Source organism: Geotrypetes seraphini, chromosome 5, assembly GCF_902459505.1.
Source record: "Geotrypetes seraphini chromosome 5, aGeoSer1.1, whole genome shotgun sequence".
Taxonomy (NCBI): Eukaryota; Metazoa; Chordata; class Amphibia; order Gymnophiona; family Dermophiidae; genus Geotrypetes; species Geotrypetes seraphini.
This window is the reverse complement of record NC_047088.1, coordinates 153,127,995-153,142,245: the sequence shown is the minus strand read 5'-3', so window position 1 is coordinate 153,142,245 and position 14,251 is coordinate 153,127,995. Positions and strand designations below refer to the sequence as shown.

Sequence of the window (14,251 nt, the reverse complement as noted above, 5' to 3'; positions counted from 1 at the left end):
CTGAAGTGTCTGCAATTGTAACCCCTCCCTCAAGTCTGGCATAACTTCTTCTCTCTGCTCCTGGATGGGTCCAGTATTTCTCTATCACTACTACTTTTTCTCTCAAACTATGCAGTGGATGGCTGACAGAGGCAGCAGTGTAAGCAGTCTGTTTTCAGCAGCCCCATCAGGGTCTTTCCCTAATGTGTCCTGCCCATAGGAAGTTATATCAGAAAGGTGGAACTCAACAGAGCAAAGGCCTTAGTTGGGTCAGCTGATGACATGTTTCGAGGACTGCTGGGGGAAGGAGAAGCAAAAAGGAGAGATGTTGGACCTGGGGTGGGTCAGAAGAGAAGAGAGGGAGGGAGGAACATGGGAAGGGACAGAGACACAGAAGAGAGATATTGGGCATGGAAGGAATACAGGGACAAGGACATAGTTGGGGGATGCTGGATACAAGGGGGATAGGGAGGAATATGGAAGGAAGATAAATGAAACACAAAGGGCACATGCCAAACATGCGGGAGAGGATAGGGACACAGAGAGAAGAGACTGTATAGGACAGATAAGGACACAGAGGAAAGGTGGATGTTGGACACAAGAGTAGAAATGTGAAAAGGACAGGATACCCTGGAAAGAGAGTTAATGAATAAAACAAGATACACCAAAGCAATGCTTGAACAACAAAGGTGTGCATCGGTGATTCCTTGCATTTCAGTTTATATTACTGTGATAGGTCTGGAATGCGATTGCTTTTTGCAGGGTTTGTTTATTGGAGCGCTGAAGGAGTCCTCCTCCCTCTATTCCCAAGTCCTCACTACCTTGAGGCCCATTTTAATTTTATTGCCTGGGGCCCATTCATGTCTAGCTACACCACCACCGATAATGCCTTTTTAATGTCTTCATACCCTTGTGATTTTTTTCACATTTTGCTGTCTGGAACATATAGTTAAAATGCATTAAAGCAGATGTTTCATTCATCTATACCAGTGATGGCTAACCTTTTTGAGCCTTAGTGCCCAAACTGCCGCACAAAACCAAAGAATTTCCTCAAAGTGCCAGCACGTCAATTAAACCTTAATAACAAGATTTTAGTATCTAAAAACTCTTTATAAAGTAGCCTGAACTATGTAACATCATTTTTAAAGGTTGGAATCTTTGTATTGTCAGAGAATCAATTTGATTCACAATCCTTTGGTTTTCATTTCAATTTATTGGCAATTTATAATGTTTTAATGATTTCATTCAATTTAATGAATTTAGGAAGAATTTGATTCAGTTACACAATATATTTTAAATTATTCACATAACATGTCAAATGTATCCTGAGTAAAAAAAAAGATAAACTTCTTAAAACTGTTAACTGTGTCAAGACTCGGTGTGTATTCCCAAAGAGTCTATACATGTTTTTTTTGTAAAATTTACAATGAAATTAGAAAATAGTTAAATCATTACATTTCTAATAATATGATGTAAAGAAAACAAGAGCTTTCAATTAAACCAACCGTTTTTATTGGAAATTCCAGATTGGAATACAACAGGGCCATGTAAAATCCCTTTTTTAAATAACATCTTTAAATAATATTTAAATAACTTAGAAAGTGTCTTAACTGCAAACTGAAAACACTGCTTCATGTAAACATATGCATTGGGCATGCTCTGAAAAAAATTAATGTGATTTTTGTTGTTGCATGCATGCTGATAACTTGTCAATCCTTGGCTCATAGTGCGTTAATTTCAGAGCAACACATGCAGCACTCATGTCATCCGTTAATCTGTTTCTAGCATCAGATTTTATATGATTCAAAGCCGAAAACAGCTGCTCACAAGCATAGAATGACCCAAACAAAGTAAGAATAGCAATCCCAAGTGCTTTCATGGACTTAAAATTGTCTGGCAGAGAATTCCACGCTTTTAGGATTTCATTTTCAGAACTGCTAGCAGTGATTTCATTTGTCACCCTTTCACACTCAATACGTTCAAGAGCCGCACGCAGGTCATTGAATTTACTTTTCCAGATAGAGCTTTCTTGAAATTCCAGTAGCTCCATTTCCAAATTTTGAATATCCAACCACTGTAAGCAGGAAAGATCAAGATCTTCAAATGTGGACTTTTCTGGGGAAGTTATAAATGAAAGGGTTGTCTCCATCTTACGGAACTGAGAAAATCTTTTACTAAAATTCTCCTTTGCTTCGGCTACAATGGTGGAATATGCTTTGTGGATTTCCTGGTGTTTTTTATGACTGTCCACAAATGTTGTAGAATTATCCAAATGTATTTTTAGGTTGGGAAAATATTTTAGCTGTCCACTCTCAAGGTCTTTTTCAAAAACATGCAATTTTCTCTCAAAAGCTTTGATGTCACTAAACATGCTTTCTGCTGTTTTTCCCATTGATTCTAAAATTTTTATTTCTTTTTCTAAATTAGTAAATTGTTTTCTATTTTGTTTATTAATATAAGCCGAATAAGAAATAATTTGTCCTCTTATTGATACCTTAAAAGCATCCCATAATATTTCCCTAGAGATCTCATCTTTATCATTCATTTGAAAATAATCTTTCATTTTTGTTTGAAAATTCTCACAGAATATTGGATCAGCAAGCAATGTATTATCAAATTTCCATATTGGTCTATTTGTATTTTGATCTGTGATTTTAATTTCAATCCACACTCCACCATGATCAGATAATATGATTGGATCAATGGCAGCTTGTGTTACTTGATGTGCTAGGTGTTTTGATATAAATATATAATCTATTCTTGAAAAAGAATTATGAACATGAGAACAGAAAGAAAATTCCCGTCCATTAAAATGAAGTATTCGCCAAATATCTGTCAAATTACAAGTTTGTACCAAATTATCTAGTCCCATCGATTTCATATATCTACTTGGGTTTTTGTCTAATAAAGGATCCATAACAGCATTAAAATCCCCAGCTACTATTAGATTTGAAGTAGCCAGTGGTAAGATCAGTTGTTGAAGAGTCTTAAAAAATTCATTTTGTTTTGAATTAGGGGCATATATATTAAACAACGTCATGGTTGTATTTCCCATGCATATTTCCACTTTTACCCATCTGCCATGAACATCTGATTCTTTTAATTTAAATAAAGCTGAGCATTTTTTATTCACTAGAATAGCAACACCTGCTTTTTTCCCTATGGCTGGTGAATAAAAACAATGCTTTATCCAACCACCTGTCAACTTATTAGATTCAATATTTGAAAGGTGGGTCTCTTGTATGCAACATATATCTGCATTTTGCCTTTTTAAGAACAGTAATGCTTTTTTCCTTTTTATAACATGATTTAGACCATTAACATTCAAAGATATTATTTTAAGAGACATTTATAATTATAATTTTTATAATATATTTTCTATATAATGATATATAATGTTTTTTATTAATATATTTTCCCAATATACTTAATAAATTATAATTTCCTTTTATTATTTCTATATCTCCTTTATATCTTTCTTTCCCATTCCCTCCCTTATCCCTATTTCCCTCCCTCCCCCCCCTCTTATTAAATACGATTACTTGGGTACGCAAGATGAGGTTAGGTTAAAATAACTCCCCCAAGCTAAGTTAAAATATTCTTTATTTACTAATAATTTATCTCCCTTTATCTAATATATTTCCTATATATCTAGCAAATATATATTTTTCTTATATAAATTTTATATAAAAAGTTAATGTATTTAAATCTATATAAGAAAATATTATCTTATCTTTTGATAAATCTATATAAGATTTATCAATGAGATTTACAATCTTGCATATATTTATCAAGAATCAACTTTACATTCATTATACTGATATCTAATATTATTATTATTTTAATAATACTATGTGGATCATGAAGTGGAGTCTGTGTGTCTTAAAATGTCTTTATATAGGTATGTTTGTTGCAATCAGTCTATTTTTCAACCTTTATTCCAATTTGTGTTGTGAGGAAGAGATTTAGGTAAAATTCCCAGTTGTAAGACTCCTAGATTCTTTTCTTTTCCCCAATTTCTGTCCCCAAAAACCTTGTAGGATTCAGTATTCCTCTTTCATTGTTTCTGCTAAATAGTCCAAGATATTCATCATTCCCTTAAGAGAGCAAGTAATGAAGATGTTTCCTGACTAGGGAATTGATTTTATTTTTGTCAGTATTGAGGACAGCCCGTCAGTCAAAGTGCCAGAGAAATAAAAGCGCTGAATAACTTCGAAGCTAGTTCAGTATTCGAGAAGGAGAAAATCAGTTACACCTTACATACAGCACAGTCTTTTTGGATTTATTCTGTGTTATTCCATACTGAATCTCCTCTCTTTCATAACAAACTTAGCAACATTTTAGAATCGGAGAGGAGTTATTAATTAGTTTTTATGAACTCCTATCATTACATATTTAGCTCGTCGTGAAAAGGTTGTCCGTGGAAGGCGACGCTTCTCCCTGGGACTCTTTTAATTTACAAAAGTACAACGTCCCCTGTCACCTTTATGTTCTCCAAATCTATCTAAAGAGAGTAAGCGGTCTGCCTCAATAGTAAGCATCACTCGATATATATAATTCACTGTTTCTTACATATAAGGAGGAGGTGGGGTGTAGGAATTAATTAAAGTTTGAAATATAATCTGCAGAGAGACTTTTAAGAGATAGAATCAAAACGGAAGCACTTCCTTTTACAGGATATTCTCTCTGTCGACCAATCTCTTTTTGTTTTGTATTTTGTAACTCCCCAGCAGCGTGATTGGAGATTTTTCCTGTCCATCAATCACATTTCCTGTTTGTATATAACCACTCCCATATTTAGATACCATATTTACTTCTCTGTAAATTTTTCATTCGGATCTCCATTTAATCCACGTTTTCTTCTGTAAGTATATTTTCTTCAAAATGTTTATAAAACTTTCTTTTAAAAAGTATAAGTTTATGTACTTTTATAAAGTTTGTTTTATTTCTTTTATTTCCTTCATAGAATGTTGGTTTTGTATAGTTCCATGTGTGTGCTGTAGCACATGTAGTTTCAGTCCGTTGTTTTTTGAATCCACTTCAAAGTTCTAGATTTTAACTGTAAGTCATATTATTAATAAAATCAATTCTTATATGGTGAATATTTTAGTAAAGTATTAACATATTTATACATACTCATTTTTCTCATTAGGTTTTCCATTAAGATGTTTAGGATGTCATGGGTTGTTCATATTGGTCCAGAAATTCTTGTAGTTTTGTTGGATCTGTAAAATTCTGAGTTTTATTTGCAATAGTGATCTTCATTATTGCTGGATAAAGGAGCCCATATCTAGCCCCTAAAGATTTCAGTTGTGGTCTCATATCTAAAATTTTTTTCCTTTTTAATGCGGTTTCCCTCGCAAAATCAGGGACAATATGTATTTTTGAATCTTGACATTTGAGATTTTTATTTTCTTTAGCTAATTGACAAATTTCCAGCGCTTGTTGATGTCTCAGTAGTTTGAATATTAATGTCCTTGGTCCAGTTTGTGAAGTTTTCCTTTGTGTTGGTATCCGGTGTGCCCTTTCGATTTCCAGTGGTGTTTTAAATTTTAATGGTAGCACTTTAGGTAGAAAGTGTTCCAAAAAAGTAATAGGATTATTTTTTTCTACCCCTTCCGGTATTCCTATTATTCTTAAATTATTTCTTCTTTCACGGTTCCGGCTGTCTTCAAGGTCTTTTTTAATTTCTTCTACCTCTTTCCATATGATTTTGTTTTGTCTTGCGTTCAGATTAAGTTGTTCAAAGTTATCCTCTATTAGGTTTATTCTGTTTTCCGTCACTTCCACTCTTTTAGTTAATGCTGCTGCATCTTCAATAGCTTTTTGTAGTTTTTTGTTGCTGTCCAGAACAATTTCTTTAATTTGTCTTAATTCTTCCATTACATCGAGGTTGTCATCTGATGGCAGTGGAGCTTTTGAAGGAGTGATGCTTGGCTCCGGTTTTGATCGTTTATTACTTCCTGTACCGGATCCTCCTGCTCCTAAATCGCTTTTGTTCTGTTTGCTAGACGTCATTGTCTTTCAATATTTAGATATTTTTCTTTTGAATTTTGATTTTTTTTTGTAGTAATTTCAAAATTATAGCTTTTGAGTATGGAGCTATTCGTTTACCCGACCATCGGAATGCGCGTCCAAGCCACGCCCCCTCCCATGCCTTGTAATTTTTTGTTTAGTACATTAAAGTGGTTAGTAAAATCTGTAAAGAACATGAGGTTGGTAAGCCAGGCCATGTTGGTGAGTTGAGGATAGTCTTCCCCCTTTTCGTTCATAAATAGCCTAACTTCTTCCAAGCAGGCCACAAATCTCTCTAACACTCGTCCTCTGCTCAGCCACCGGACATTATTGTACATCAGTAAAGTGTTATATTGTGCCTGAACCTCATCAAGAAGGGCTTGAAATTGTCGAAAATTAAGAGCACGCGCCATGATGAAGTTCACCATTTTTGTTACATCTTTGAGGACATCGTCAAGTTTTTTGCTGCTTTCTTTGGCACAGAGAGCCTCTTGATGTATTATGCAGTGAAATTGAATCAGTGGATGTTTTGCTTCCTTAGCAAAGAAATGAATGAATCCTGATGTTGTCCCCACCATGCTAGGTACTCCTTCGTTAGTAACTGAAGCCACTTTTTCTGGACTTATGTCTAGTGATGAAAAAGCCTCCATCACAGCATTGTGGATATCTATCCCTTGTGTTCTTCCAGGCAAAGACAGCAGTTTTACCAGCTCTTCTCTCATGATGTCACCAGTAGCATAACGCAAAATGAGCGCTAGTCTTGCATGGTTAGTAATATCTGTACTTTCATCCAAGCACATGGAGTAGAAGGGTGATTTTTGTAAGTCGCAAGTAAGCTGTTGACTAACATCAGCAGCCATTCGCAGAACCCTATCTTTTGCAGTATTTCTGCTTAGCGGCATCTCAGAGATGCGCTGCACAATTTTATCCTTGTTTTGGAAATCATGGAAGAGTGAATTACTCCCAGCCAAAATTGCCTTTTTGATAAAATCTCCATCAGAGAGGGGCTTACCATGTTTTGCCATGCACAGTGAAATTTGAAAGCTGGCAACTGTAAGATTATTAGTTTTTCAAAGATAGTTGCTAAAACTAAGAGACTGGGAGTGATATTTCTTTAATTTTCCTACAAGGAACTCTTTTCTTTGAGCTAAACCAAGTTCAGCAACACTGTTATGGTTGGTCTCAAAGTGACGTTTGACACTTGATGTGCTAGACACAATACTTTCATTACACATAATACACAATGCTTTCCCACTGCGTTCAATCACTCCATATGTCTTTGTCCAGGCCTCTTGGAATGGTCTTCCACTATCTGTTTTTGCTTTTTTTGCTGTACTCATTTTCTTTGTTCAAGACTTCAAATCTACAAAAAGATAAAATTTGTATACTAAAAAAAATCTAATGAAGTGCTGTATACAAATCTGTCCCCATAAAAAAATATGTGATTGGGGAATTTTACTAATTGTAGACATCCGTTTTGGAGTCACACTACAGCCTCACTGAGTTCCTGTGACAGACTCAGTGTGAAGCTTCTCTTCCTCCCCCCACTTCTCCCTCACACACTGCCTGGCTCATAGGATACTAAGGGGAAGACAGGCAGGCTAAACATCCACTCACAGGACTGCAGCCAGCACAGGAGGATGGGCCGCGGCCCACCGGGACAATGCCCGGTCCTCCCGCCGCGCCGCATATCTTAATTGCGGACTAGAGAGTTGCGCGGGGACAGAAATCCCATCCGTCCCCGCCAAAGTCTCACCCGTCCCCACCCGTCCCCGTGAGGAATCCCTCCGTCCCCACCCGTCCCCGCGAGGAATGTCCTCCGTCCCCGCCCGTCCCCGTGAGGAATCCCCTCCATCCCCGCCCGCCCCTATAAACTTCAGAAATAGTTATTTCATTTAATTATGCTACTGAATTAAAGGCTCTGGTAGAAACCCATTTACAAATAAGCAAAAAGACTTTATTAATTTGGAAATATTAATTGGGAAGAATACACACTTTGTAAACGGGTTTCTACCAGAGCCTCTTTTGTTTATAAATTTTTATCAACACAACTAATATACTACTTTATCCTGAAGCAAAAAAAAAGAAAAAGAATTCTTTTCCTCCCTTTGTTGCCTGGTTTCTGCTTTCCTCATGTTCTCATTCAGTTCCTTCCATCCACTGTCTCTCTTCCTTCTGCGTCTTCCATTTGCTCTATTACTGTGCCTCTCCCTTTCTCCCCCCTTCCAAATTGGTCTGGCACCCATCTTCTTCCCTCCACTCCCCCCATAGTCTGGCATCTCTGTCTTCTTCCCTGCCAGCGTCTTCTCCCCACTTTCTCTTCCCCATTTCCTTTCAGCGTCCTTCTCCCCCCCCATCTTCCCCATGTCCTGTCAGCGTCCTTCTCCCCCCTCTGTCTTCCCCATGGCCTTTCAGCGTCCTTCTCCATCCCCCCGTCTTCCCCATGGCCTTTCAGCGTCCTTCTCCACCCCTCCATCTTCCCCATGTCCTTTCAGCGTCCTTCTCCACCCCTTTGTCTTCCCCATGTGCTTTCAGCGTCCTTCTCCCCCCCCGTCTTCCCCATGTCCTGTCAGCGTCCTTCTCCCCCTTCTGTCTTCCACAAATGCTTTCAGTGTCCTTCCCCCCCCACCCCGTCTTCCCCATGGCCTTTCATAGAAACATAGAAACATAGAAAGATGACGGCAGAAAAGGGCCATAGCCCATCAAGTCTGCCCACTCCACTGACCCACCCCAATAGTTTAGATGCTAGTGACTCGACCTGCGTAGGGATCCCACGTAAGTGTCCCATTTTCTCTTAAAGTCGAGCACGCCGGTGGCCTCGACCACCTGCACCGGAAGCTCATTCCAGTGGTCCACCACCCTTTCCGTGAAAAAATACTTCCTGGTGTCACTACTAAATTTCCCCCCTCTAAGTTTAAGCGGATGCCCTCTTGTGGTCGAGGGTCCTTTGGGGAAGAGAATGTCATCTTCTACCTCGACACGTCCCGTGATGAACTTAAATGTCTCAATCATGTCCCCCCTCTCCCTGCGTTCCTCTAGAGTGTAGAGCTGCAGTCTGCTCAGTCTCTCTTCGTACGAGAGACCCTTGAACCCCAAGACCATCCTAGTGGCCATCCGCTGAACCGACTCGACTCTAAGCACGTCTTTACGGTAATGTGGCCTCCAGAATTGCACACAGTATTCCAGGTGAGGTCTCACCATGGTTCTGTACAGCGGCATTATGACTTCTGGTTTCCGACTGACAAAACTTCTATTGATACATCCCATCATTTGCCTTGCCTTGGATGTGGCCTTCTCCACCTGTTTGGCAGCCTTCATGTCTGCACTGATGATTACTCCCAAATCTCGTTCTACTGAGGTCCTAGCTAATGTTACTCCATTTAAGGTGTAAGTTCTGCACGGATTTCTGCTACCGAGGTGCATGACCTTACATTTCATAGCATTGAAGCCTAGCTGCCATGTCGAGGACCAGTTTTCCAACATACGAAGGTCCTTTGTCATGCTATCCTGTAAAAAGCTTCCACTTACTATGTTGCACAGTTTTGCGTCATCGGCGAATAATGTTGCTTTACCCTGTAGTCCTAGTGTCCTTCTCCACCCCTTTGTCTTCCCCAGTGCTTTTAGCGTCCTTCTCCCCCCTCCTTCTCTCCCGCCCCGGGTGCAGCACAGCCGGCCAGGTCCCCTTACTTTTGTGGTGCTAACCCGACCGACCGACAACAGCCCTGGTCCGACAAACCTCCCTGCCCTTAACCGCGAATCTAAATTTCCTTCTTACAGCTGCTGTAAGAAGGTAATTTAGATTCGCGGTTAAGGGCAGGGAGGTTTGTCGGACCAGGGCTGTTGTCGGTCGGTCGGGTTAGAGCCACAAAAGTAAGGGGACCTGGCCGGCTGTGCTGCACACGGGTCGGGGCGGGGCGGACCGCCCCCCTCCTTTGGTAGCCACTCGAGCCGCGAGGCTACTCCTCCTTACCTACCCTGCCTGCAGCACAGAGCCGAACGGAAGTCTTCCCGACTTCAGCGCTGACGTCGGAGGGGAGGGAGGGCTTTGTTTAAGCCCTCCCTCCCCTCCGACGTCAGCGCTGACGTCGGGAAGACTTCCGTTCGGCTCTGTGCTGCAAGCAGAGCAGGTAGGGAGAAAAGCCGCACGACTTAGTACATCCAGCCCCGCAAGCGACCCTCGGAGGCGTCCTCACATGATCCCCGTGACCCGAAGGGGGAACAAGCGGGATGCCCGCCGTCCCCGTTCAGCTCTCTATTGCGGACCTTCCCGCGTGCCAGCTGCAAGGCCTTCGCGTGCCACAGCTGGCACGCGTGCCATAGGTTCGCCATCGCTGATCTATACAATAGACCAATGGTCTCAAACTCGTGGCCCACCAGGTACTATTTTGAGGCCCTCGGTATGTTTATCATAATCACAAAAGTAAAATGAAAGTTTCTTGATCATATGTCTCTTTAGCTATAAATTACAATATTATTATTAAGACTTAGCCAAAAGGAAAGATTTATAAACTATAAAGAGTTTTACCTCATTAACTATGTTTTTTATGAGGCACTCCAAGTACCTACAAATCCAGAATGTGGCCCTGCAAAGGGTTTGAGTTTGAGACCACTGCAATAGACTATACATTTCAATAGGCAATTTTTAAAACAGAGCTAATTTGGGTTTGCGATGATGAGGGGTGTAAAGACTTTTTAGCTCCTTATTCTTTAGCAGTTCTATCATTTTGAAGTTGTAAGGAAAATGGAAAGGGGATGGAACTTGATATACTGTACTGCATTTCTGTGGTTACAATCAAAGCAAGTTACATATTATATTTATTTTGTACCTAGGGCAATGGGGGGGAGGGTTAAATGACTTGCCCAGAGTCGCAAGAACTGCGGTGGGAATCATACCCAGTTCCACAGGTTCTCAGTTTGCTGCACTAACCACTAGGCGTATGTAGCAAGTATGTTGCATATCTCAGTAAAATAAATTTAATGCAGTTTGAACTGTACTTTTTAGACAACCGATTATGTAAAATGTACATATGAAGACTTTTACATGATACTGTTTTAAACTACCCTTAATGGTCTATTTATTGCAGAAGCTATGTTATGTTCCAATCATAAGAGTCAGAAAACCATCTATAATGCTTCTCAGTGAGTAGCAAATGGATCTCATATTGTACACTTCTGCCAGAGTGCATATTTTGAAATAATAAAAACAAGGACCCATGAGCATTTCCAAAACCTCAGCTCTAATATGCAGGATGTTGGATCATCTGTAGTTTTACTGAAAAGCTTATTTTTTAGTATTTATATACCACTTATAGCCTAAGTGGTTTACATTCAGGTACGCAAGCATTTTTCCCTATCTATCCCTTGGGCTTACACTCTGTCTAAGGCACTTGGGGCAATAGGAGATTAAGTGACTTTCCCAGGGTCACAAGGTTCAAAAAACAAACCAGAAGATAGTTTGACTATTTGTTCCTAAGTACTACGGGCCAGCCTAAAAAACCTGGATTTCAGAAATGTCTAATACTAGCTGTATATGATATGTAGATGTTGGTGGCATACAAATACGTTTTAAAGACCTCTTGTTTTATTTTAGCTCTGAATGCTTTATATGGAGAAATAGATGAGATTAAAACAAGATTAGGACAGACAGAAACATTTGAAACCTCTTCTTTTACTGTTGTACAATGTATGTACAGTGATATTGCATTCTGGCATGGGGAAAGCTTAGCAAAACCTTTCTATTTGGAAAGAATCATCTTAATTCAACTAACTTTCAATTTACCTTCAAGGGGTTTAACAATCTGCAATTTCTCTGGCAGGAGAGCACGGAGGCAGCTGGAAGATCCAGATAAATCTGTAAATTCTGACTGGTGGGTTGTCAAAGAGAGGAAGCTTCCTGTTGGTGAATTACAGCCACTGCTATCTTCCTTTTGGTCCTCCAGGAGCTTCAGCTTGCGTTCCCGCTCATCCTCAAAGAACTGCTTCTCGCTTAGGTAGTTCTGTCGGCGGAGGCATAGCATGTGCAAGGCCACTGCTAAATCAATGCCTTCAGGTATCCTTGGCTGACCCTGATTTAAAGAGTCTCTGTAGCACAAAAGTATAAAACAAATTATCAACACACATACATATTTACAACAGAAAACCACCAACTCCACAGAAGTACAGCAAGTTAAGCAAAATAGAATTTCCTTTAAAATAGTAATTTTAAAATATGGGCTAAAAGCCATCTGGATTTGAAATGATAGTCAAGGTTTAAAAAGTCTAAAATACTACAAACCACAATCTGGATTTGTACAAATCTTTTTACAATAAACCCTTTTGTGAGAGGAAGAGAAGACCTCAGAAGACTAATGAAGAACAGAATTAGCTTTCATGCTTCCAACATCAACTTCAATTATTAGCCTGAAAAACTCAATTTTATGAAACCTACTACTGAAAATATACTCAAAATTATTTGAGCTTATTAAACAACAAAAACGCTCTCTCAAAGAATCAGTGCACATGAATCAAGACACATCCAAAGCTGGCTAGCATTTTGCTACAGTTTCTTCAGGGATAATGCCAGCATTAGGATAAACATCTATTAAAGCCTCTGTGTTTTTCAGAGCAAAGACTGAAAAACACAGAGGACTTTAATAGATAGCTCAAAGCCTGGTGTCATCAAGAAGGCTTCAGGTACATAGGAGGATGGGGAAATACATGGAAGGACAAGAAGCTATATTGCACTGATGGGCTACATATTACTACAGCAGGAAAAAGAAACCTTGCAGAGAAATTTAGACAATATGTTTCAAGGCATTTAAACTAGAAAGTGGGGGTGGTGTATGTATGAAGGACAATTACAGAGACCACCCCCGGCAAAAGAAAAGATGTGATAGTAGTAAAGATTGCAACATAAACAATATCAGCAACTCATTTCTTAGTATTGCAACGGAAAGTGAAACGAAACAAAAATCTATAAGAAAAAGGAGATTATCACTGAAAAACAGCTGGAAAGCGATGACCACAAATGCTCGCAGTCTAAGTAACAAAGTTCATGACCTGCAAGCCCTGATGTTAGAGGCAGATCTAGATATTGTTGCTATCACCGAGACATGGTTCAGTGAATCACATGGATGGGATGCAAACATACCGGGATATAATCTTTTTAGGAAGGACAGAGATGGTCAAAAAGGTGGAGGAGTAGCTCTCTATGTAAAGATCAATATCCAAGCGACTGAAATGCAAGGGACCTGGGGAGAGGAAGAAGCAATATGGATTGTTCTGAAAAGAGAAGATGGAACTTCTATCTACGTGGGTGTAGTCTACAGACCTCCGACTCAATCGCAGCAAATTGATAAGGATCTGATTGTGGATATCCAAAAGTTTGGAAGGAAAGAGGAGGTTCTGCTGTTGGGAGATTTCAAACTGCTGGATGCGGACTGGAATGTTCCGTCTGTGGAATCGGAAAGAAGTAGGGAAATTGTGGATGCCTTTCAAGAGGCTCTTATCAGACAAATGGTGACGGAACCCACAAGGGAAAAAGCGATATTGGATCTGGTCCTCACAAATGGAGAGAGTATCTCTAATGTTCGAGTGGATGCTCATTTGGGAAGTAGCAATCATCAAACTGTTTGGTTTGATATAACGACTAAAGTGGAGAGCGGCCGCACAATACTTAAAGTCCTGGATTTCAAACATACGGATTTTAATGCAATGTGAGAGTACCTGAAGAAAGAGCTGTTAGGATGGGAGGACATAAGAGAAGTGGAAAGACAGTGGTCTAAGCTGAAAGGAGCGATAAAAATGGCTATGGACCTTTATGTGAAGAAAATCAATAAAAACAAGAGAAAAAGGAAGCTGATATGGTTCTCCAAACTAGTAGCGAAGAAATTAAAGGTGAAAGAGTTTGCGTTCGTGAAATATAAAAAAACCCAAGAACAGGAGTGCAGAAAGGACTACAGGGTGAAACTGAAAGAAGCCAAGAGAGAGATACGTCTGGCGAAAGCACAGGCGGAAGAACAAATGGCTAAAAATGTAAAAAAAGGAGACAAAAATTTTTTCAGATATATTAGTGAAAGGAGGAAGATGAAAAATGGAATTGCTAAACTAAAAGATGCTGGGAACCGATATGTGGAGAGTGATGAGGAAAAAGCAAATGTGCTAAACAAATACTTCTGTTCTGTGTTCACAGAAGAAAATCCTGGAGAAGGACCGAGATTGTCTGGCAAAGTTACACGAGAAAATGGAGTGGATTCTGCGCCGTTCACGGAGGAGAGTG

At 39.5% G+C, this 14,251-nt stretch overlaps 1 protein-coding gene across 4 annotated transcripts in view; it reads right to left on the bottom strand.

Annotated features, from left to right (window-relative positions):
- Positions 1–14,251, bottom strand: part of TRAK2 (trafficking kinesin protein 2) — a 198,730-nt gene that overhangs the window by 16,160 nt on the left and 168,319 nt on the right. For all 4 annotated transcript variants that reach the window (XM_033944580.1, XM_033944579.1, XM_033944577.1 and 1 more), the window contains one exon: positions 11,774–12,075. In XM_033944580.1, coding sequence (XP_033800471.1) covers positions 11,774–12,075 — 302 coding nt within the window. The remainder of the gene's footprint in view (positions 1–11,773; positions 12,076–14,251) is intronic.